This window comes from Mesoplodon bidens, assembly GCF_964165515.1.
Source record: "Mesoplodon bidens genome assembly, chromosome: 16".
In the NCBI taxonomy this organism is placed as follows: Eukaryota; Metazoa; Chordata; class Mammalia; order Artiodactyla; family Ziphiidae; genus Mesoplodon; species Mesoplodon bidens.
Window position 1 is genome coordinate 38,603,550 of NC_138173.1, and position 24,181 is coordinate 38,627,730.

The 24,181-nt window shown below is 37.7% G+C and overlaps 1 protein-coding gene across 2 annotated transcripts; it reads left to right on the plus strand.

The window, feature by feature from the left end:
* The first annotated feature begins 706 nt into the window (after positions 1–706).
* On the plus strand, positions 707–23,159 carry PLEKHF2 (pleckstrin homology and FYVE domain containing 2). Of its 2 annotated transcripts, none has more exons than XM_081258238.1 (2): positions 707–791; positions 20,535–23,159. In XM_081258238.1, the coding sequence occupies exon 2, from the start codon at positions 20,549–20,551 to the stop codon at positions 21,296–21,298; it is 750 nt and encodes a 249-aa protein (XP_081114364.1). In that variant the 5' UTR covers positions 707–791; positions 20,535–20,548; the 3' UTR covers positions 21,299–23,159. The 2 variants fall into 2 exon arrangements, with proteins under 2 accessions (XP_081114364.1, XP_081114363.1); XM_081258237.1 differs by lacking the exon at positions 707–791 and adding an exon at positions 1,728–1,946.
* The last annotated feature ends 1,022 nt before the right edge of the window (positions 23,160–24,181 follow it).

Sequence of the window (24,181 nt, forward strand, 5' to 3'; positions counted from 1 at the left end):
ATATATGCACACATATGATATATCTATTATTTTATACATAATTAATTATATATATATATATATTTATTTAACACTTATATAGCCCTTACCATCTACCAGGCACTACGCTTTACAAATATTAACTCATTTAATCTTCATAATGACACTATGGGGTAGATACTTTAATTATCCTCATTTTACAAATGAAGAAACTAAGGCAAAATTTGGATGTGGCCAAGGACACAGGTAGCTGGCAGCAAAGCCAAAATTTGAGTAGTCATTTTGGCTTCTAAGTCCATGCCTTTTAGGATAAGCTAAATACGTATACTGGGAGGTGGGAGAGGCCAAACATTTTTACTGGTAGGTGAGTGATGAAAAATGTTTGGTGACTATTGCTCCAGACTAGACCTTTGACAACCAGTCAGACATAGCAATTCCTAATCTCACACTTTAAAGGGATTTTGGAGATGATCATCCTTTTTTCCACTGACAGTTGCTGTTCTGTACGGAGAGGTGGATGAGGCTAAATGAAGTTGGGAGACGATTGAGATGAGAGTCCTGGGAACATCTGTACTTGTCTACAGAGACAACTATAGCCAACACATGTAAAGATTTCCGTGACAGTGATTTTGTTTTCCTATTTAAAAAAATATCATCCTTGCCAGTTTTGTTCTAGTTACTAATTTCTAAAAAATATTTGTTTGTTTCTGAGATGTTGACCAGTGGAAGATGGGAGGCTGCAGACCTGGTGGGGGTAGAATCCCAGACCAAAAGAAAGTTGGTTGGAACGAAGGCCTGCTTATGTTCCCTAGGTGGGTGCTGGCGGCTCTAATTCAAGAACAATCAGAGGTAAAAAAAAAAAAAAAAAAAAGGTAATATTTCAAAACCTTGAAATAATAGATCAATGGGAAAGAAAATTTACTCAAATCTAATTTCTGCCTATACACTTTTTGCTTGAAGTGAATATGCTGTCCCCTCCCCCCACCATTCCTTGTCTACTTTAGGCATCTTTAATATCTCTCCACGTACCCACCAGCGCGCTTAGCTGTGGTATAAATGAAGAAGGGCGGGTTTAACCTTATATACTATCATTACTGTTTCCAGGTGTGTGAAGTAGGTAGATGAGGCTTGCGGCGTCAGAGAAAAGTTTTGGAAAGACCGGGGTTCTAAGTCCGGGACTAAAGGCATCACTTAAAAGGCTGTGCAGAGTACGTGGGGTATGTGTTGCAGCCGCAGTTCCCTGTTTCAAGTGGTAGGGTTTTTAGGGAAAGCAAGTGGAAGATGTGACGGGGAAGGAACGCCGTGCTAAGTGGGAGTAGCAAACAAATGTCTGCCCCGACGCTTTAAATCCAAAGCTTTTATTTCCCGGCTGCGGGAAGTTCTTGAATTCCCCGCGGAGGCCCGTTCGGTGGTGGGGGGAGAGGGGGCCCAGCTTTCCTTCCATTCTTCCAGCTTCGCTAAGATCTTCTTGGTGAGACGAACAATCCTTTCTAAGGGCTTGCCCGCGCGGTAAGACATCCCACGTGCACTCAATCAGCTCCAGGACCCACGACCCCACTCGGCGCGGAGGAACCAACCCCACGCCCCGGCTGCCCAGGTGGGTGTGGCCTCCGAGGTGGCCCCGCCCCCTCGAGCACGTCGCGCGGGGCCGCCCGGGCGGGGGGAGGGAACAGGCAAGAAAGGGCGGAGAGCGAGCGGTGTCGGTGTGCTCGTGCCCGCGCTCGCGCCTGGCGTGTGGGTGGCGGCGCGCCCGTGCGCGCGCAGGGGAGAGGCCAGCCCCGGCGGCCGTTGTGGGTTTCGTCTGGAGGGGCGGGAGGGTCACCTGAGTCCGGATCGCGCCGGCTGCGCGGGGCCGCTGGCTGCACACCCTGGGAGGCTAGGGCGGAGGAGCGAGCAGAGTCTGCGCCCGGCGCCCGGGACGAGGAGGAGTTGGACCTTCTCTGCAGCCGCCTTCTGCGCCCTGCCGGGTAGGTGAAGCCGGGGTTGGTTGTCCGGCGGCCCCTGGCGGGCCGGGAGAGGAGAAGCGAAACTTTCTGGGCGCTTCCCACCGCAGTCCCCGGGCCGTCGGCGGCGCGGGGAGGTGTTGTCGTCTCGGGCGGCGGCGACCGACGCCATGTTGGGGTCTGTGAGAAACGGGGCGCTCCCGGGCCGCTCCCCTCCCCTCGCGCTGGGGGAGCCGCGCCCGCCCGCCGGGCTTGAGGGCAGCCCGCAGGGCCGCGCCGGTGCTCGTCCAGTCCGCGGGGCCGCGGGGAGGGGTCCGGGCAGACGCGCGAAGGGGGCCCCGAGGTCGGGCGAGAAGTGAGGCGTGAGGACTGGGGTCCAGTCGTGGCCACCGGCGTTTTAGGGTGCCAACATCTTTCTATCCAAAAAGTTTGCAGGGTCTGGGCATCAGGGATGTTGTAACTTGAACATTTTTATGTGATTTCGGGCAAAAATGGCACCGCAGAATTTGCTCTGATAGAAGCGCTGGCTCTAAAGCCTTACTTATTTGGAGTCTTTTAAAGTCGTATCTTCTTTTGACGAATTTACTTTTCCTTTAAAAATTTTTATTGAAGGCCGAGAGCTTGCTGTTCATGTGTCTTGAATACCCCTGCGCGCTCTTAGTACATTGTAACAGTAACTTGTGAGTGTGCGGTGGGAATAATGGGTGGTATTAAGGTTACAGATAACCAAGCCCTTCTCTGTAATTCATAGACTCACAAAGTATGTAAGCTGATAAATACCTTCTTTGTTGTGTTTTAGTACGTTACTGAAAAAATTCAGTAAAGACAGACACGAACGTTCACTGAGAGACTTAAAGGCATGTGTTGTTCTCTTAGGAAAAAGGTGAAGTGATCTTGACATTGCGAAGTTTTTTCCTTCACTAAAAGTTCCTTAAAGGTGCATGCCTACCTTGTTTTGAGCATTTACATTTTTCTGTACTCTGGTAGCTCATGGGGTCCTGAGGTTAATTCAGTATTAACGAAGACTTCTATTTTAAATCGTTTCGGGTCCTCACGGCGTTGGAGGTGAATGGTATTAAGTTACTTATTTGGAAAGCACATGTAATCGCCTCAAAAAATAAAACTGGTGTACTGACCAAGGAAGGCATCAAAAAAGATTCAGCTTGAATCACCCTAGTAAATGAATGTAAATTACTAGTTTTAATAAAGGCATCTGAGCTTCCAAATTCTGTTAATTGTACTGAAAGCACTCTTAACCACAAATAAGATAAACCCTTCAACATGTCTTGGAGAATTTCTCTTCTTGAACTATAGGTAAAAATATAGCTTCTGCTCAGATTTGATTGCTAATTTTCTTAGGGTTTTTTTTTTTTTTGCTTCATTGTCAGGTAATTGCCATTATACATATTTATTTTTCTGGATGTAAGAGTTACCGAGAATGAGGTGATTTAACTAACTACACAAATCTAGCAGCCAAGCTGGTATTTAACTGAGGTCTTATGACTGAAGCCTTCTCATTTTTTTTTTTTAATAGCATAACTTTGCAGGATACATAACTCATTCCTGTGGTGCAGTCTGTGTCCACCTTGGTTCCTCTGTCTTAGCTGCTCTGTCTGATTTTAGTTTAGTTCCTCAGCATATATATTTCCTAGGAAATTTCCTGATTTACAAGGAAATTTTTCCTCTTAAAACTACTCACTTGAGCATATACTCTTTGAAGCTTTTTTGCCCTGTTCTCCTTATCCTACCCCCCCTTTCTCCCCAAGAATAATTCACTTATCTATCCCATTGCATCTCAGTAAATATAACATTTATCTGTCATGGCACCTCCTTGACAGCAGGCATTACATGAGGTCTAACTTGCCTCTTCATCCCCAGCGTCCCAAGAATATAGCAGATGTTCGGGAAAGGTTTGAAGGGATGAATACACATATGTTTCTTGTAAATATACTTCATGAATTTCTTGTTACATTGTACTTTCCATGGGCATAAGTAGTTAAATCTTCTCTAATTGTTTTTGGGAGGGGGGGATTTACCTTGGTAACTCAATTAATTTTGGACTGGGGATACAGAACTTGAATGTTATGAAATTTCCAAGTAGATAATGGACTGAAGTATAATCAACAAAAAAGCAGCAGCTGTGGGTCAACAAAAGGATAATAATCATACTTTTAAAGTGCAACTGTATTTAGTATTTGCACTGAATGGAAATAGAGTTAATGCCTGAAAATTTTGAAGGTCATATTTATACATTTAAGCTCTTTGATAGAGCAACTCTCATTTCTCTACCAATTACTGTTTTGCTAGAATTGTCTTAGAATTTTGTTTTAGAATGCCTTGCTTATTGGAAAACATATAACAATTGCTTTTCTATTGATAAGTTTATCTTTGAGAACCAGCTTTGTACCACCAGCTGCATGCTTAATATAGCAAGGTGTATGCTGGCTTAATAAAATAGACTTTGTAGATATACTCTCACAGTGCTGTTTTAAGTTGCAAAACTTAAACTAGGTGGCGTTCTGTAATGAAATTACTGTAGAATTTGGGGTTAATTCCCTGCCCTCATAACTTTCTCTCCAATCACTCCATAAACCACAAACTGTGTGCTCAGTTTGGGAGGTCCTGGGAAGAGAATACAGAAGGCATTCAAGTAGTTGCTGTGAGTGCTAGAGAAAGCAAGTTGTATGTAGGGTGGATTGGAACCAAAGCAAACCAAACCTGAATTCTAGGTCTGCTCCATTCTAGCTTGTGACTCTTGAACAAGTCACTTCACTTCTTTAAGCTTCACTGGACTCACTTGTGAAATGGACACAGAAGTATTTGCTAACAGTGTTGTGAAGATTTACTACGATGTTTGTGGAAGTGCGTGGTGCAGGATATTAAGTAAGTTAATTAGCAAATGAGCAGAGTGGCAGTGAATTATAGAATTTTAAAAGGGAAGCAACCTTTAGAAATACGTACTTCAGTTCTCAACTTTGGTGCACATTAGAATTCCTTGAGGAGCTTCTGAACCCCACCCTTGAACAAAATCAATCACAGTTACTGCGTTTGGAGTCAAAGCATAGGTAGCTTTGCCAGTTTTTTGTTTGTTTGTTTGTTTTAATGTGCAGTCAGGGTTGAGAACCATTAATTTAATTCAACTTCCCATCTCCTTGTTCTCTTCATTTTGTTGTTGAATAAAGTGCAGAGAGAGGTTAAGTGCCAGCCAAATTCCTGTCAGGTTAGAAAGAATGAATTTACATTAGAGGAAAGTGACGTGCACAGAAGTTAAAGTAACAGTTACCTTCATTTCAGACCAGAAAGGCCACCTTTGGAACTACAGTTCACTAAGTCTGGTGGCCACCGTCTCCACTCTACATTAACAACCTACATGGATGCCTGTGTTATTTAACCTAATCATCATTTAGACCTCAGGGCTTTATCTGTGACCAGAGGTGATTCAAGGGCCTGTTTTCCATCATACCTGATGAATCAGCTTTTTGTTCTCATCGTCACCTGCAGTCCCTCCCACGCTGTTAGTTTTCTCGTTTTTTTCCGGTCCTGAACTCTACAGTTCATATACTGTGAAGCCACTAGTACTACATAGTCCTCCTCTCCTCGACCTTTGCTGTATATAACTGGTCAGTTCTCAACTTGTAAATATCACCTTTTACTTTTTCTACTTTTGTCCCTGCCTAGCACTCCTGAAAAAAAGTCACATCTGTGGTGACTGTTAAATATTTGTTTTCCAGCTGCCTGTGTACTAGTTCCTTTCTAATCCTTTCTCATCCCAAAGTTGACTCATTTTCTCTATTGCCTTTTCACTCTTAGGTTGCTAACCCCAATCTTGAAATGCTTGACTCTTAACAGATGACCTTGCTTCCTTCTATGGATTTTATGATATGAATTTCTGTTTTCTTTTTTGCATCAACATTTTTAATCCCTTTTTCCTTTCCATTTCCATAAGCGGAACTATCCTTAATTCTTTATACTTGTTTCATTTAAACAGTGGTTGGGGAAAAAAATAAAAAAGATTTTTGTATTCTTTGGTTATATTTTTATTAATTATACCTGTAACTTTGTGTTTATTATATTTTTCTAAACATTCTTTGCATTTTGTTAATTTAAAAACGTTTTTCTTTGTCTATGAGAGAATATGTGTTCAATATTAAATAATTAGGCAATATCAAAATATTTCACCGTAGTACTTAGAGATAACCAGTACTAAATTTTTGGTGGGTGTCTTTCCAGACTTTAAAAAAAAAATTTTTATATTGCACGTGCTGTTTAAAAGCTTTTATTTAATAAATTGCCTTATTTAACAATTTTCCACATTAAATATTATCTGTGTTCTCCAAAAAGCTATCTAAAAATCCATTAGGTGGATATGCCCTAACTTGCTTCACTAATGTCCTGTTGTTGAACATTTAGATTGATTTTGACTTTTCAACATTATAGACAAAGCTACAGTGAACGTCTTCGTGTGAACAACTTTGTACACCGGTCTAATTATTTTTTGCATATATTCTTGGAAGTAGAATTGTTGTGTAAACTTTTTAAAGTGATTATATTGCCAAAAATGGCATGTAGAAAAGTTATTCCAATGTATACTTTCAAGAATATGAGCACTTATTTTTTCCACATCTTAGAGAGGTGAATAATACATCATTTAAATTTTATTTCTTTGATTAGCACTGAGAGCCAACATTTTTCCATTTACTGGTCATTTTCATTTGTTCCTTTGGAAATTGACATTTGTATCTTACCCATTTTTCTTTTGGGATATTTTCCTTTTATCTCATTGATTTACAGGAGCCCTTTATATATTAAAAATGTTGACCCTTTGTCATATTGTGCAACTATTTTTCTTTAACTTTAAGGCTTTTTTCCTCTTAGTGTTGAAGTTTAAAATTTTTACGTGGTAAAATGTTTTCTTGTATGGTATTTGGCTTTTTAAAAATGTTATATTTAGCCATTCCCCTCTAGGGCTAGAAATTTAAGTTCTGTTTGTCACTATTAGAGTTGATGCCAGAGGGAAAACTTCACAGTACAGCCTCCCCTCCCCGCAACCCCAAGAGTTTGTTTCTCAGGATAAATTGCTGTGATTAAAAATTCCAGGGTCAAAGGGCAGTGCTTTCAGAAATATTACTGTACATTACCTTCAGTCCTCGATTTTCCCCCCACGTTTCACTGCTTATTGTGACCTTTTGGCACAATGAGGTCACTTAGTCTCTGAGACTTGTGAGACGTGCTCTGTGCTTCCTTGTCTCCCCTTTTCTCTTCTCCTGCTTCCTAAACTAGGCGTTCCCCGAAGTTTAGTCCTTTGCCCTCTCCTCTCTTCCACAGCATCAATGACCATCTCTTCAGAGATAACTCCGAAATCTCTTTCTGTCCTGGAGCTCCCTGCTCATCTTGGGGTTTCTGTTTGTCTGACAGATGTTTGTCTTGTGGATACCTTGAAGGTACTTCAAGATAAGCATGTCCCAGACTGATTTCTTCCCCTCGTGAAACAAAACTAGTATCTGATCTACCCAATGGATGATGCTTAAACCTTTGAAGTCGTCTTATACTCACTTTCAAACCCATTCAGTTGGTTCCTAAATCCTTTCTGCCTTACCTCAGTAATCTCTCTTACTTCCATCTTCCCCTTTTTATTTCTGCTGTCAAATTTGTGGCTTAGGCTTTTGTTACCTCTCACTTAGAGACTACTGTAATACGCTCCTGCTTTTTTTGCCTTCAGTTTTGCTTCTTTGGTAGTCTCTCCAGTTCATCCTGTGTTCTGCTTCTGTGTACTTATTAATATTTTCCTATTTCCTATTTTCCTTGGTCTTCCCATTGCCTATACAATAAAGTCTAAACTGTTCAGTGTGATGCTTACTTTCCTCTGCATTTTGGCTCTTCCCTATCTTGCCAGGTTTCTAGTTTACCATTATATATTCTCCAGGCCCTACCTCCTTCAGCCTGGACTCAATTATTTCCTCTCTGGGGAATATACTGTATTTGTACACCATCATCTCCTATCTCTCTCCCTCCCCCCTAAATAGTTTGACCTACTACTTTTGCTCTAAGGCCTAGCTTGAATTTCTAGACATTTAAGAGTTGTTCCTGAATATTCCCTCTGGTCAAAATTAACCTCCTAACTACACTCTTTGGTCTAAGGTTTCATCACTCTTTTTATTTTTCTAGTTTAAAAAAATTATGTTTTTGGTTTGTTTCTCCTTTGCTCCTTTAGATTTTGAGTGCACAGATTGAGGTAATCATATTCCTCAGTTCAGAGCATACTATATGAGTACCAAACACTTTCTTGTTTTGTTTTGTGTTTCCTTCCTTATCAGTTACTTCCATTATCCTCCTTCCTATAGAAACACACCCTAATGTATAATACATGAATTATATATACTTGTGTATATAAACTTGGGTATATGGCTGTCCTCCTTCACAAAGATTGTTAGTTTTGAGTACTTCTATCCTTGTACAGAGTAAGTAGTCAGTAAATGTTTACTACTTGAAATTCATTGAAAATGATTGATTTTACTAGCTTCCATATTGCTTAGACTAAAAACCCAGGGATTTAATTTCAATTTTACTCTTCCACATCTAATTTACTTATGGCAATCCTGAACATTACCGATTCTTTCTTTTCCTGTTGCAAACTTCAGACTCTCATCAACTTTTCCTTTTCCTTTTCCTTTTGCAATAATTTTTCAGCTGGGTCCTTTCAGTCTCTCCCTCCTGAAATCTTTCACCGTTTCCACAGTTATCTTAGAAGAATCCAGATCAAATCAGGCCACTCCTTCCCAGAGCTTCAAAAAGAACTCTCAAGAACCAAGAAGATCTCGTCTTATTTTTTTCTCCCCTGTTTTTCTACTAAATATCTCTTCTCCAGCCTCTTCTGCAGCTGTACATGCAACTTTTTAAAAACACATTTTACTTGCAGAGCTTTATGCCTTTATGTATCATGTTTTTGCCTCTTGAAGTTCACAACCTGTTTTCAGTGTATTTTTCAGAACCTGTTTCAAGTGTTCAACTGCTGCGTTCTTCCTTACCGCTTTAACGTTTTTATTATAGTATTTATTTCATTGTGCTTTTTGTTAAAACCTTGTGGGAACATGTCTTAATTCCCAGTGTCTGGTTCGTTTTTGTTTTCCCTTTAACACAAAGCATAAAGTCTTGAACATAGTGAGTAGATTGTAACTGCTTTGAAAAATACTAAAGAAAATTTGTTAGGGATGTGATGGGTACCAGCTTTGTTTTTCAAATATTATACAATGATTTAACAGCTGTCAGCACTGTACAGCTGCCCCTGTACAAATGCTTTTTGAAATGATGAAGTTTTTTATCTGAATATTGTTGATGTTGGAAATACGCATACACCATCATTTTTTATTTGCTAACTAAACAGCTGTGCTTTTCGGCAAGAGAAGACATCATTTTTATATATTATCTTGAGATTGAGATTTTAAAAACAGGATCTGCTATGCTCAATACTTAGAATTCACAGTTAGATACTATAGTTAAATAGACGAGAACATTTGCTTGTAAATTTAAAATCTGTGGGCCTAGTGAAGGATGTGGTTCCTGTTTCGTGTGAAAATTAGTACTATGGATGTCAAAAATGAAATCTTTGATTTTCATAAAACTCTAGGTCAAGAAGCTGCTGCTGCTTTTAACTGCTCAGTGCACAGTGATGGCATGTATATTCGAGCAATTTTGTAGGTGCTATTGGGAATATGAAGTTGTAGGAAATGGTCTTCTTTTTTTCAGGAACCTCCAAATCTGTTGGGAATAAGCAGGTATACAAGTTTTTATAGAACATAATAGAGGGCTTCCCTGGTGGCACAGTGGTTAAGAATCCGCCTGCCAATGCAGGGGACACAGGTTCGAGCCCTGGTCTGGGAAGATCCCACATGCCGCAGAGCAACTAAGCCCGTGCGCCACAGCTACTGAGCCTGCACTCTAGAGCCCACGAGCCACAACTACTGAAGCCTGTGTGCCACAACTACTGAAGCCCATGCGCCTAGAGCCCGTGCTCCACAACAAGAGAAGCCATTGCAATGAGAAGCCTGTGTGCACCACAAGGAAGGGTAGCCTCCAACTAGAAAAAGCCCATGTGCAGCAACGAAGACCCAATGCAGCCAAAAAACAAAAAACAAAAACAAAACAAAAAACAACGTAATAGAATATAAGTGCCATAAATGGTACAGGTAAAATGGTATGAGGATTTAAGGTAAACAATACGTGCCTATGAGGTTACTGAACTGACCTGTAAGATTTCAGAACAGCAAGTGGGGAAGGACATATTGAGCTCAGGTAGAGGAGAGGAAGCTCAGAGCATAACCTGGGAATAGCTAGTAGTCTGGTTTGACTATAACAAAGAGAACATACAGAAAGAGGTAAAACTGAAAAGATAGACTGGGCAGGCTGGGGCTTGACTGAAGGACTTTGAATACCAGGTTAAGGATTTTGGAATTAATTCAGTTGGCCAGGGAACCTTTGGTTGTTGAATAGAGAGTTACCTGAGCATAGCTGTAGTTAAAGAATATTAATCTTGCCTTGTGTGGTATGGTTTAAATGCTAAAGACAGAGGACTTGTTTCAAGCTTGAGGTTCATATTCTTTCCCTTTCTAAAGACCTTTTTTTAACTCCCAATGTGACTGTTCTGGTTTTCTAAATTAATTTTTAAAAATCTTCAACTTAGTGGCTTAGTCATTATTTGTATACCATGGTGAGTTTCTCTATCAAGCCTATCCTATTTGAAACTGTGTTTACTGACACCCTAAATTAGTCATTACTTTACTTTTCACTTCCTTTTAGTATTTGAAGATTTATTTTCAGCATACGTTCTACTTATTACCATGTGTTTTAAGATTTTTGTGTCATCAGTGGCTTTCTCCAAATACCTAATAAGGTCCACATGAGTGAAATATTTCTGGAATATTTATTTCTGAAGGTAGCAAAGCATAATGGAAAGAAGATGCATTTTTTTTTACATCTTTATTGGAGTATAATTGCTTTACAATGGTGTGTTATTTTCTGCTTTATAACAAAGTGAATCAGTTATACATATGTTCCCATATCTCTTCCCTCTTGCGTCTCCTTCCCTCCCACCCTCCCTATCCCACCCCTCCAGAACATGCATTTTTTACAAAAACTGGCTGTGCGACTGGGAAAATTCCTTAACTAGCCCATGACTCAATTTACTTTTTTTGTAAAATGGATATGATTATCCATTTTAACAAAATTGAGATTATTAAATGAAATAGAAAAATGTGGACGTGCCTAGCACGTGTAGGTGTTGAGTAAATGCTTTTTCTTTTTCCTTTCTTGGTTAAGCCTGTAGTATAGTGCATTTGAGTCTACTTTTCAGTAATAGGCAAATTTAGTGCCTACAGGAGATTTAAAACAAATTACTATGGCTCTCTGTAAATGTGATTCAAAGTTTAGAAGTTTCAGTTCTTATCAATCCACCTTTATGAGTTTAAAATTAATATAAAAGCTTGTTCCTTTCTTTTTTCTTATCTAAGAAATGAATGTTTCCTTGATCACTACTAATTTCTGCAATACATATTGTATAATTGGTTTGCCATAGCGGCAGAAATGCTAGTGGAAAGGGGAGGGAAAAACCGTCTCTTCTTATTGATAGTATCAGCAAAATTTACTAAATTCCAAATTTAATTTGCTAAATGTTCAAGTATTTCTTGCTTTATTCTCCTAGTATTTTATTGAAAGTCTTTAGAATTTCCTAGAATTTCCTGATTATTATTATGCTTACTAAATTATAGAACTTTTGAAAATAAAAACTGCTCTGTCCTTTGCATATGGTAGGTGCTTAGAATAATTGTTCATTTGACTTAGGTGCATTAGGAGAGAGGGGTAGTTTGTTCTAATACCTACGCATTTGCCCAGGGAGGATGTACCTCTGATAGTTTCTTGCTGCTTTTTAAAAAAATCTCTTCTTTCCCCACTTTCCTGTTTGTCTCTCCTTTTCCTTTTACAGTTTCTATAGTCTTAATTTAGCAATAACACAGATTTTAAAATCTCAATTGATATTAAGACATAGTCAAAAGTTTGATTAAAAATTAATTTTTAGTCTTAGTAAACCAGAAGTATGGCCCATCTACTATTGGAGTTCATTATTTTAAAGACAAGAAAGGGCTTTGCAGATTATTTTATTCAAGGTGGTAGCTGGGGTGTGTGTGTGTGTGTGTGTATGTGCGTGTGTGTGTGTAGAGCAGTTACGTAGCGTGTATGAAATCTCTTATTTTAAAGACAAGAAAGGGCCTTGCAGATTATTTTATTCAAGGTGGGTAGCTGGTGTGTGAGGGTGTGTGTGTGTGGGGGGGTGTGTGTAGAGCAGTTAGGTAGCTTGTATGAAATCTCTTATTTTAAAGACAAGAAAGGGCTTTGCAGATTATTTTATTCAAGGTGGGTAGCTGGTGTGTGTGTGGGTGTGTGGGTGTGTGTGTGTGTGTGTAGAGCAGTTAGGTAGCTTGTATGAAATCTCTTATTTAGTGCCAGAGCTGAGATTAGAATCCAGGTCTTTTGGTTCATAGTTTATTGTTTTTTCCATTATAATGCACAGTTGAATACTGAAGCTCACTGATATCAGATGTCTTGGGTATGTGTAAGAAATTAATTAGGTGATTTTTTTGTTTTAAACTCACCTGCAGGGATGAGATAGAAGTATTGGTTTTCAGTAAGAAGAACTGGGCCATAGTATTCTGTGACAGTTGGGCTCTCTTCTCAATTGTAAATAGCATTCTGACTCTTCTTTTAAAAAAGAGTTTTTGCCTCTTCTAGTATTACATTTTTAACAGGTGGTAGACACTCCATTGAAGAACATGTTAACTTTAGAAACAAGATGTTACCAAAAGACTAGTGTGGAAATTGGACGATGCAAATGTAGTTCATGTCTACAGTTGTGAAGGAGAGAACTTGAAACTTGGATGGTTTAATTTTTTAAAATTGGTATATAAAGCTGTCTTTATAAAAGTTAAGAGGGTTTCTTTGTTTTGTTTTTGGTATGCTTTTCCTGTGGTTCTTACATTTTAAATTATGAATTAAAGGCTGCCAGACACCATTTGTTGGAAAAGAAGACAGGAAATCAGTTGGAAAACTGTTGCATGTGTAGAGTTCTCTGAAGTGGCTGGATGTGGGATGAAACTAACATATATTAGTAGTTTTCTTATCAGTAGTAGTAATGAATTAGAAAATACAATGTGGAAAAGAGACTAGATTCAAAATAGCAACAAAATGTATGAGATACTTGAGAATCTAAGTAATGTAACAGTCTTGTGAGAAGAAATGTACAGAATTACTGGGCCATTAAACAAGATTTGAAACCTTGGGAAGAGATAGTATCAACCTGCTAGGAACACTACAAGTGTAATATGAATTCACCAAACTTTCAGTGGATTTGGTCTCTATTTTTTTCACTTATTTATTGTAATTGGAAATGGTTCTAAACCTTAGCTGCACAGTGGAATTACCTGAGGAACTTTAAAGTGTCCCAGTACCCAGGCCAGACCAGTAAAATCAGAACATCCTGGGGGGAGGGATCTAGATATCAGTATTTCTTAACCTTTAATATCTATCATCACAACCTATTGGTCTCAGTTTTGTATTTTGAGTTTCTATTGATATTTTAAGCAGTTCTAATTATTTGTAGTGATTGATATTTTGTAAATTTTATTATTTCTTAGAGATTTTCAAAGCAAAAAGGAAATTTACGTATTAAAAAACATAGCTTGTTGTTACCATATGGGTTCATTGGACTTGTGTAAATCTAAGATATAGGATTTTAGTGAGTGATCTTGTTTTTCCTATATCTTGAAGCATTTTATTATTTTATTATCTTAGGAATTATTTAACCAAAAAGAAGAAAATAGAAGTGATGTAATTGCCTGGAAGGATGATGCAGTGATAAAATAAATCACTATTGTACCATTTTTCAGTTTTATTATTACATTAACCAAAGTATTGCATCATCTTTCAAAAAGATACGAAAGCAGTTTGGAGGTATCCTTAGTCTTTTTATTTTAAGCCTTCATTTAGCATATTTGAGAATTTAGATTTTTTTTTCATTTTTCATCTAATGACAAAGAAAAAATGAGCAAAGCTACACATTTCAGAACTATTAGACAAGTCAGAGGGTGAGTGCAAAGAAACAGCAACACTTAAACTAATAATGATGGTGAAACATTATAAGTGAAATCTCAGACAATGAGCCTTCAGTTGATGATTTTCTAGATGAGTTTTCTCAAGTTCAGAATTAATTAGTAAACAATATTCCTAAAAACAGAAATGGAAATATTATAGATTCATGCATGACAACTTATGAGCAGTTAGTTGCATTTAAAGGATACTATACTTTTGTATCTACATACCTTCAATAACAGAAATGTAGAATAAGAAATTTGCTATGTTTCAATTTTTATAAAGATTGTTCTTAAAGTTATTGTTTTTTACTATTCATTTATTCTTATTTCTGTAAATTAGTTATAAAATGGATTAAAATATTAAAAGTAAATAAAAAGGGTATTTTGGACTCAGAGAGTAAATTGGGATGGCTATTTTTTTATGGTATACTAAAGGTTAAGAGTTCCCCTGTGGTTCCAGGCAGCTAAGGTTGGGAACCAGTGTTCTAAGTAGATGTCATCTGGCCAAATAAGCAGAAGAGATTACGTAAAACATTTAAAAGGTTAAGTAATGGGAAATAGTGTAGTTTTACCAGGTGCATGGTACTGACAATAGAATTATAAAACAGGTTAATGGAATAGAATTATAAAACAGGTTAACACTGCCCAGAAGCAGTATTATAATACTATATAAAAATTTAATATAATAGAGTGTCATAAAGCAGTAGATTAGATTATTAATACCAGTAAACAATAGCTACCACGTGTTGACTACTTGTTGAACATTTTGTATGCACTATCTTATTTAATCCTCCCCCGATATAGCTGCTATTATTATTTCCATTTATAAGTGAGGAAATCTGAGGTCACACAGTATTTGGTGGTTCTGGAGCAGTTAGCTCCTTTAGAATGCAAATATATGAAAAGGAAAAAGGGTTTTTACCTATGACAGAATAAATTTCAGGTGGATAAAAGAATTAAATGTAAAACATAAACCATAGAGAATAATAAATAGGTGCATCTGATATCTGGATAAGGGAAGCTTAGGAGTCAGTCATTGGGGAAAAAAATCACAAAGGAAAATAACTGTAAGTGTAACTACTTGAGAAATAAAACTCCCTTTGTGTCAAACACCATAAACAAAATTACAGCTTAATATACTAGGAAAAGCAATGAAATAAATGGGTTAATAGACTTTATGTGTAATATACTCATATAGATTAATAACCTAAATATATGAGTGTAGAAATACAAGTTAGTAAACACATTAGAAAGTGGCTGGTCTCACGAGGTAGCTATGAAGTAAAATATTCAGTTAAATTGAAAATACTGTTCTTTCCTGTTTTAGGACCTTTGTCCATAGTATTAGTTCCTTTGCAAGGCTGACTCCTCATCGTTTGAGACCCAGTGTGTAGCACCACCTCAGTGAAGTCTTTTTGAACTACTCAGTAAATGAGTTTTTCCCTATATCTTGGCACACTGCTGATTTCCTTCATTGCACTTCACCTTTTGGAATCACCTATGGGTTTACTTACTTATTGTCTTTCTCCTCCACTATACTCTGAGCTCTGAGAGGAAAAGGATAATGTCTGGCGTTTAGAAAGTGTTCAATAAAGTTATTGAATGAATAAACATAATGAATAAAAGAGAAGTAAAAAACGAATAAAATGAGATACCATTAAAAAAATCTACTCTATTTGCTGAAATTTTTAAAGGAAAATATTCTGTGTGAAACAGGATGAGATGGATATAGTCATTGTGCTACTTGGTAAATTGGTGTTACCTTTCAGAATGGAAATTTTGTAAAAGGTAGCAAGAGCTTTAAACATTAGTGCCTTTTCAGCAGGCGGACTTGCTTCTTGGAATCTATCCTAAAGAAGTCATCTCCGCCAGAAGATGGGGAAGCATTCTTCCTAGCTCTTACTGTATTCACTGATATTCCTTCCTAAGAAAAGTAGACAGAAGTCCAGTGGGGCCGCATTTTAGAGTTGTCTTCTGCTGCTTCTCTTGCAGATATGCCAGGGACTCACTCCTTGGCTAGCCCCGGTGTTCTTGTATTCTAATACTCTCACAGAAGTCTTTGAGAGTTCTTACTGCTTGGGGCACCTCACTGTACAGGTAGTAGATTTGGATTTGGACTTTGGAGGAAGGTAAAGGGTCCTGTTTAGGCCCTGGGCTAAAGGGTAATGCCTTAAATCCAGTTTATTAAGAGCCTTGCTTTGGGGTGTCTGGAAGTAATCCAGCTAATGGTGGTACTTTGATTTCATTTTTGATAATCTCCCTTCTCTCAGCCCCTCCCTGTTGTGCCCCCACCATCTCTTTCTCCTGTGTGTGTGTGTGGGGGGGCATTTGTGTATTCCTGGGGTTTCAAAATCAGTGCTTCCTTTCTTTTTCTTGTCAGATACATACTGAAAGCATTTTTGGAACAGCAGGGATAATGGAAAGGATTGCTTAAGGCCAAAGGCCTTAAGTTCTTTGTGCTCACTGATGTTCAAATATAGGTCACAATCCATTGCTGAAGTCAATCAAGTGGGCTTCAACTATCATTAAAATAAATGAAGATGCTAGAATACATCATTCATAGAATTGTGTATTGTTTGTAACATTGCAGTCTGAAATATATTTCTTATCAGCATCACTGTCAAACTTTGAAAGCTATTTGCTCCAGCCAAATACCAGTTAATGCCCCAAACTTCACTTTTGTTGCATCATACTTAAACAGGGGGAAAGATTTATGAACAGGGATTCAGGCTTAATATATTGCAAAATTTGAACAGTGAAACATTATCAGAAGACTGGCTAAATAAATCATGATGACCTATCCTTTCAGGTTATTTGCTCAAATTAGTATTCTTTTATCTTCAGTATTTTTAAGGTTTGCGGTGAAGGTCCAGAGGTTAGCAATAGCTTTCTTAGTTCTTATATATAGAGTCAGTGGAGCCTTAAGGAATAATCAGTGTGCCATAATACACTGGTAACAGCATGGAGGAATCAGCTTTGAGGCTCAGTTCTGTGACAGCCTTGGGCATGGTACTTAACTCCTTTATGTCAGTTTGCTCATCTATAAACTGGAGCTAATAGTGCATATCTATCATAAGGTTGCCCTGGGTAGGAAATACAGTAACACGTGTGAAGTGCTCAGCTCTTGCTTGGGCTCCCAGTGAGTAGAGTTAATTCCAGGCTGTTTTGCCTGAATCTCTCTATTTGTGCCTTAGTTTCTCCTTCAGCTCACATTTCAGCTAATATTACTAGATGATTCTTTGGGAGATAAAAACTTCACAGCAGTTTGAGACAGTTAAAATCAGAAGATAATAAATGTGAAAAGCACTGCACAAATTTGTGGTGGTATTAATTCCAGTAGTAGCAATAACAGGAAACCTGTTTGCATTGCATATGAGCTGATTAATAACTGTATAATGAGTAAAATCAGTAATTGATTCAGGTGGGAATAAATAGATACTTTCAGTTTTCCACAGGTGCCAACGTCTTTCTTGCCTTAGGACCTTTGTAGTTATTCCTTTTGTCTGGAATATTCTCCCTCATCCTCGTCCCTCGTGTATGCATATCTAGTTCTGCCCTATCAGCTGAAATGATACCACTTTAGATACCCTGACCATCCAGTCTGAGTAGTCCCAGTGGATTTTTTTTTTTGTGGTATGCGGGCCTCTCACTGTTGTGGCCTCTCCCGTTGCAGAGCACAGGCTCCGGACGCGCAGGCCCAGCGGCCATGGCTCACGGGCCCAGCTGCTCCGCGGCATGTGGTATCTTCCCGGACCGGGGCACGAACCCGTGTCCCCTGCATCGGCAGGCGGACTCTCAACCACTGCACCACCAGGGAAGCCCAACCCAGTGCATTTTTTAAAAAATCACTTAAAAAAATTCCAATGTTAATTATTTCTTGGGTCTCGATTTTCTTCTGTTTGCCTCCTCCCCAACTAGGATGTAAACCTTGAAGAGCAGGGACCTTGCCTGTATGGTTTATTATTTTTTCCTGTACCCAGATCAGTGCCTACCAAACACTTGTTGAATGTTTGACTATCATGTAAAGTATGAGTAGTTATCCATAATTGTACTTCCCAGAGATAAATAACCACTCTTGATATTAAGGTATATAGTCTTCTAATTTTACATACTTACTAGCGTCTAATATTATGCGCTTATACCATATTTCATTGAGTCTAAAGATGAACATGTTTTACTACATTTTATGTCTCTAAAATTGGGATGTCATATAATCAAGAGTTTGCCATGATTTAATTGGCAGCATTTTTCTTTCTCAGTAGCACATAAAATGAGGCTGTGTCTTAAAATCAATAGCATCTTAGATTTGATGAAATTTTTGGTATGTATTTGAAACACAAATGAGATCATTATGTTCACCTCTCCCCACCTAGATATCAATATTTTGAGCATTTTCCTATATCACTGTATTTAGATCTATCACATTCTTAACAGATATCTAGCATATTATAAAGGGTGTATCATAAATTGTTCAGCCAGTTCCTCTTGATGAACATTTGGAGCTTTTCCAGTGCTCTTTTTCTGTTACAGACAGTGCTGCGTTGAATATAATTGTACATATCTTTTGAGTGCCTGGATCAGTGGGTACACATATTTTCTGTAGTGTATGAGGGTACCTGTTTCCCTATATCCTCAGTATTACTGCATCTTAAGAAATTTTAAAATTTTTGTTAATCTGATGAATGAAAACATATCCTAATGTTTTATTCATTTATTTAATTATGAATGAGGTTGAGCCTCTTTTCATGTTTACTTTTTAAATTTTCTCTTCTGTGATGCACTTGTGCATAGGGCAGTAGACTTTTAATTGGCTGGCAGATTTGCCTTAATTAGAGAGGCCATCACACTTTGGAGCCATGTGTTGTCATATTAATTTTTGGGAATAACTTTCAGGGCAGAGTCCGCCCTTGTGGAAGGCAAGAGGGCTTTATAAGGGCCCAGGATTAGGGGAGAGACAGAATTCAGGAATAATCAGAATTGTTGTATCCTTTATAATGGAGGCCAAGAAGGGTTACAGTATCATCAGTTTGTGAGCTGAATACTGGAACTTAAACTATGCTCTTATTCTTTAAATGCTCCTCTCCTTTCTAATATGATTTGGTTATAGTATGGTATTGTTAGGGTAGTGGTCTGAAATAGGCACAACTCTGGGACTTGAGTGAAGTCAATATTGGATCTAGAGATTAAATCTTTAATCGTTTAAGACTAGATTAATGTGGGTTTTTTGCACATTGCCAAGATGTTCTTGTCAACCTTTTTGAGCACTTTTACTATGCCAGACAATGTGCGTCTCAAAGATAGATATCAGATGGTCTCTGCCTTTTAGGTTCCACTGCAGCCTATGGAGAAGACAGATTTCAATCCTTCGGTAAGAGTGAGTCCAGAAGGTACAGGGAATATGAAGAGCACAGAGGAAGGTGTTTTAGTCTAACAGAGTTTAAGGAAGACTTCTTGGAGTAGGTATGATAAACTAAACTGAGTCTTGAAGAATGATAAGAGTTAGCTGAGGGTAGTAAATAGTAAAGGATACAAGAGCATGAGAGAAGATATGTATGGTTGAAATGGACTACAAGTGGTAGGGTTTTCTTAGAACATAACATTTGAGGTAAAGAGTGACTTATGAGTCTGGGAAGATAAGCAAGAACCAGATAATGAAGGGCCTTAAATGCCATGTTAAAGATTCTGCATTTTATAGGTTAAGGGGAATAATCTTGAGTAATGGTGTGGTCAAATTTGCATTTGAGAGATCACTGCCTGAAGACTGATCTAAGGGGCAAGACCTAAGGCAGTGAGGTGCATTGGGAAACCATTCTGGTAATCCAGGTGAGAGGATTGAGGCTTTAGCTCAATGGTAATAGAGCCTAGTGGAAAAATCATAGTTGTTTCTCTTATATAATATTTGGCCCTCTTGTTCAGAATCCCTCTGAGATTAAATTTCATGAAGCTGATGGCTTATATTCATTTTCTAATTATTTGTTGTTTTATGTCTGTAAGAAGTTTATACTTTTTTTTTTTTTTTTTTTTTTGTGGTACGCGGGCCTCTCACTGTTGTGGCCTCTCCTGTTGCGGAGCACAGGCTCCGGACGCGCAGGCTCAGCGGCCATGGCTCACGGGCCCAGCCGCTCCGCGGCATGTGGTATCTTCCCGGACCGGGGCACGAACCCATGTCCCCTGCATCGGCAGGCGGACTCTCAACCACTGCGCCACCAGGGAAGCCCAGAAGTTTATACTTTTATAAATACCTGCTAATGATACTATATGGAGATGGTTAATTAGTGTTTTTGATGATTATAAAAATTGGGAGATGTTAGCTCTTTTGGTATACTTAGTGATTATCTTAGAGGGAAACAATTGGGGAATTTTGCCTTTGGGTAGAAGTAGTGATTTGTTAGATTAAATTTAGATTGTATAATTTTTTTAACTTATATGAATTTATAATTTCTGTGTGCTCATTTCTCTCTCTCTTTTTTTTAAGGCTATTAGCAAAAGATGGTGGATCGCTTGGCAAACAGTGAAGCAAATACTAGACGTATAAATATAGTAGAAAACTGTTTTGGAGCAGCTGGCCAACCCTTAACTATACCTGGACGGGTTCTTATTGGAGAAGGAGTATTGACTAAGTTGTGCAGAAAAAAGCCTAAAGCAAGGCAGTTTTTCTTATTTAATGATATTCTTGTATATGGCAATATTGTCATCCAGAAGAAAAAATATAACAAACAACATATTATTCCCCTGGAAAATGTCACAATTGATTCTATCAAAGATGAGGGAGACTTGAGGAATGGATGGCTGATCAAGACACCAACTAAATCGTTTGCAGTTTATGCTGCCACTGCCACTGAGAAATCAGAATGGATGAATCACATAAATAAATGTGTTACTGATTTACTCTCCAAAAGTGGGAAGACACCCAGTAATGAACATGCTGCTGTCTGGGTTCCTGACTCTGAGGCAACTGTATGTATGCGTTGTCAGAAAGCAAAATTCACACCTGTTAATCGTCGTCACCACTGCCGCAAATGTGGTTTTGTTGTCTGTGGGCCCTGCTCTGAAAAGAGATTTCTTCTTCCCAGCCAGTCCTCTAAGCCTGTGAGGATTTGTGACTTCTGCTATGACCTGCTTTCTGCTGGGGACATGGCCACGTGCCAGCCTACTAGATCAGACTCTTATAGTCAGTCATTGAAACCTCCTTTAAATGATGTATCTGACGATGACGACGATGATGATAGCAGTGACTAAAGGCATATTTTGAAATATTTAATCAGATGTGACTATCTGAGAAATCAGCTCTGGGGGGAATGTAAAATCCTGAGCTTTCTGTCAGTTTTGCTCTAGCCATGAATTTGCCTGAGAAACTTATAACCTATGTGCCTCAACATATTCTATAGAAAATAGGTCCTGTCACCATCCCCCAGCCCGAACTGCTGCTGCCGCTCTCTCCTCACCTCCCCCAGCTCCCTGTTCTTCTACAGGGATAGACTGTTGCGAATATATCAGATAAAGTTTTGGTTTCTTACTCTTGTTTTAATTCTAGACTGTTTTCTTGAATGGTTGGGAAAAGATGTTTATTTAACATATGTACTACACTGTTGTTTATTATATGTTCTGTTATATGGAAAAACTAAAAACAAAGAATGATGGAGAAAAGAGTGTGATGTGGTCAGTTAATAACGTTATTAGCTTTTTCTAACCATCCTATCTAAAGGTTAAGACACCAGTAACAGAAATACATGCTTTGGAAATACTTTGTTTGGCTTTTTCATGTACCAGGTGGTGCCTTATCATAATAGCACTGTGGCATGTAATAAGCCCCTACCTTCTCACTTTTTAGTTTGTTTTAAAAATACACTGGTGCTCTTTGAGGTGTAAAATGAATGTTATAAATGGGTGTAATTAGAAAATACTTCTCATTTGACAGCTACAAATAACTAAATTTAGAGGTTCTTTATTCTATATGAATAATATTTTTCCATAAAATAGTTGTGATTACTGTATATTTTTACTTTTTGTAGGTACCAAATTATAATTGTCATTCTGGGGAATTTGGTTTGAAATTTATCAAATACAAATTGTCATTGCATTATTGCTACTTTTAGTAAGACATATTTTTAGGTATAAATTCATCTGCTTTAACATTGTTTCTAGAATGAAAAATCTTATACAACTTCTTGAAATGAAACAATCTCTTTAAAAAAAATCTCATGCTAGAGCACAGATCTACTTAGGTTGAAGATTTGGAAGAAATAATGTATGAGAATGGTCAAGAGAGACCAGTTGAGTTTGACTAGACTTCATATCTGTGGAAGTATTTTCTATTTCAGTGTGAAACTATCTTGAATTTACAAATATAGTTTTATATTTTATAAAGTTTTGTAAAGTCCCAAACAATATTTCTATTTTTATAAAACAGTTGTATGTTTAATCTGTTTCTGAAATCATTTTGCAATCTATGGAAATAGAGTAGCAATTGATCCTTCTAAATTGTGAACTTTATTGGGTCAGTCTAGATTGCTTTTAAGAAGAGGTAATTTGTCACTCTTTGCTTTTGAGGCAGCCATTAGGTTGAAAGTATATTTATCATATAAAACTTGATGCATTTTGCACTACTCTCTCCATTTGTATGCTGCAAATAACTGTAGTCTTTCAGATATGAAAAATCAGTCTGAAGTTTGTTTTAAATTCTAAATTCTTTTGTTTTAAAATCTTTAAATCTGGATATATTGCAAATGTCATGAGAGGTTTGATTTAATAACTTGTGATGGAGGATTCTTTGGTTTGGTTAAGGCACTAACTTTACTTTTAAATTGTGAAAGCACCTGAGATATATAGATCTCCCTGTAGGAAATGTGAAAGAAAGGCACAACAGGCTTTTTGTTTGTTTGTTTTAATATCATAAGGACTTTTGTTTCTAAGCAATATTTACATATAATCAATAAACATATCCAAAAAGGACCATGAAATCTGAGAAGTGCTAATGGAGACTTGCTCATACATAGGAACCTAGCAAATTCAGGAACCAAGGGGAAATGTTCTGAGATAACATTTATGTTGTCAACCTCTATTGACTCTGTTTTTACAATAAAAAATATTTTACAACTTACCTTCTGTGCATATTGTGACTTGAAGATTTTTTACCCCTTGCTAAGGTTAATGGAGATGTTATGCGTATTTTACCTCATTTCAACAGCTGTGAGTGCCTTCTACGTGCCAGGCATTGTTCTAGGCACTAGGAGTAGGGCAGTGAACAGAAATTGCCTCCTTTTCATGGAGTTTACCTGCAAAGAGAGTCCAAGCTGTGTTTTCTTCCAGAATTTTTTCTGTAAGTTTTAAAGCTTTTATAAATCTTACTTATATATAAACCTGAAATGATTTTGGTGCCAGTTTCTCATGCTGTTCTCTTGAATGAAATTTACTTGGACTGTACTGGATCCCCAGTACATTAACCACATTGATAACTATTGGCATAAAGGAAGCAAAAAGTTGTAGATGCCAAGGAAAAATATTAAATTGAATACATACACCTTAACACAGGAATTCATGCCTTTGGGTCAAGTGCATACAATGGCCAGTTTATTTATTTATTTATTTATTTTTAATTTTTTTTATTTTTTTCAATGGCCAGTTTTATATAAAGTCATTTGTTTATATATCTTTGTCACTTTTATACTGAAAGTTTTTTCTTTTTTTGGCCGCACTGCATGCAGCATGTGAGATCTTAGTTCCCCAACCAGGCATCGAACCTGTGCCCCCTGCAGTGGAAGCACAGAGTCTTAACTACTGTACTTGGGAAGTCCCTGAAATTCTTATAAATGGGTAGTATCGAATTGTATGATTTTTGAAACATTCGAAAATGCACTTGAGCTGTAATCTTTCTCTTGGATGTGCTAACTTGTTCTCAAATACATGTTGTAGCTTTATACAGTATAGTAGCAGTTACCTACAAATCCACATGATTGCTATACATTTTAGAAGATAAATTGAATAGTAAAGTCTAGGATGAAAATACATGAAACTGTTTATTTTATTGATAGTAACTTTAAAGTTTTAATTTAAAAGCTAAATTATTTTAAATTCATTCAACATTTATTAAGTAGCTGTTACGTTAGGCTCCATAATATTGGT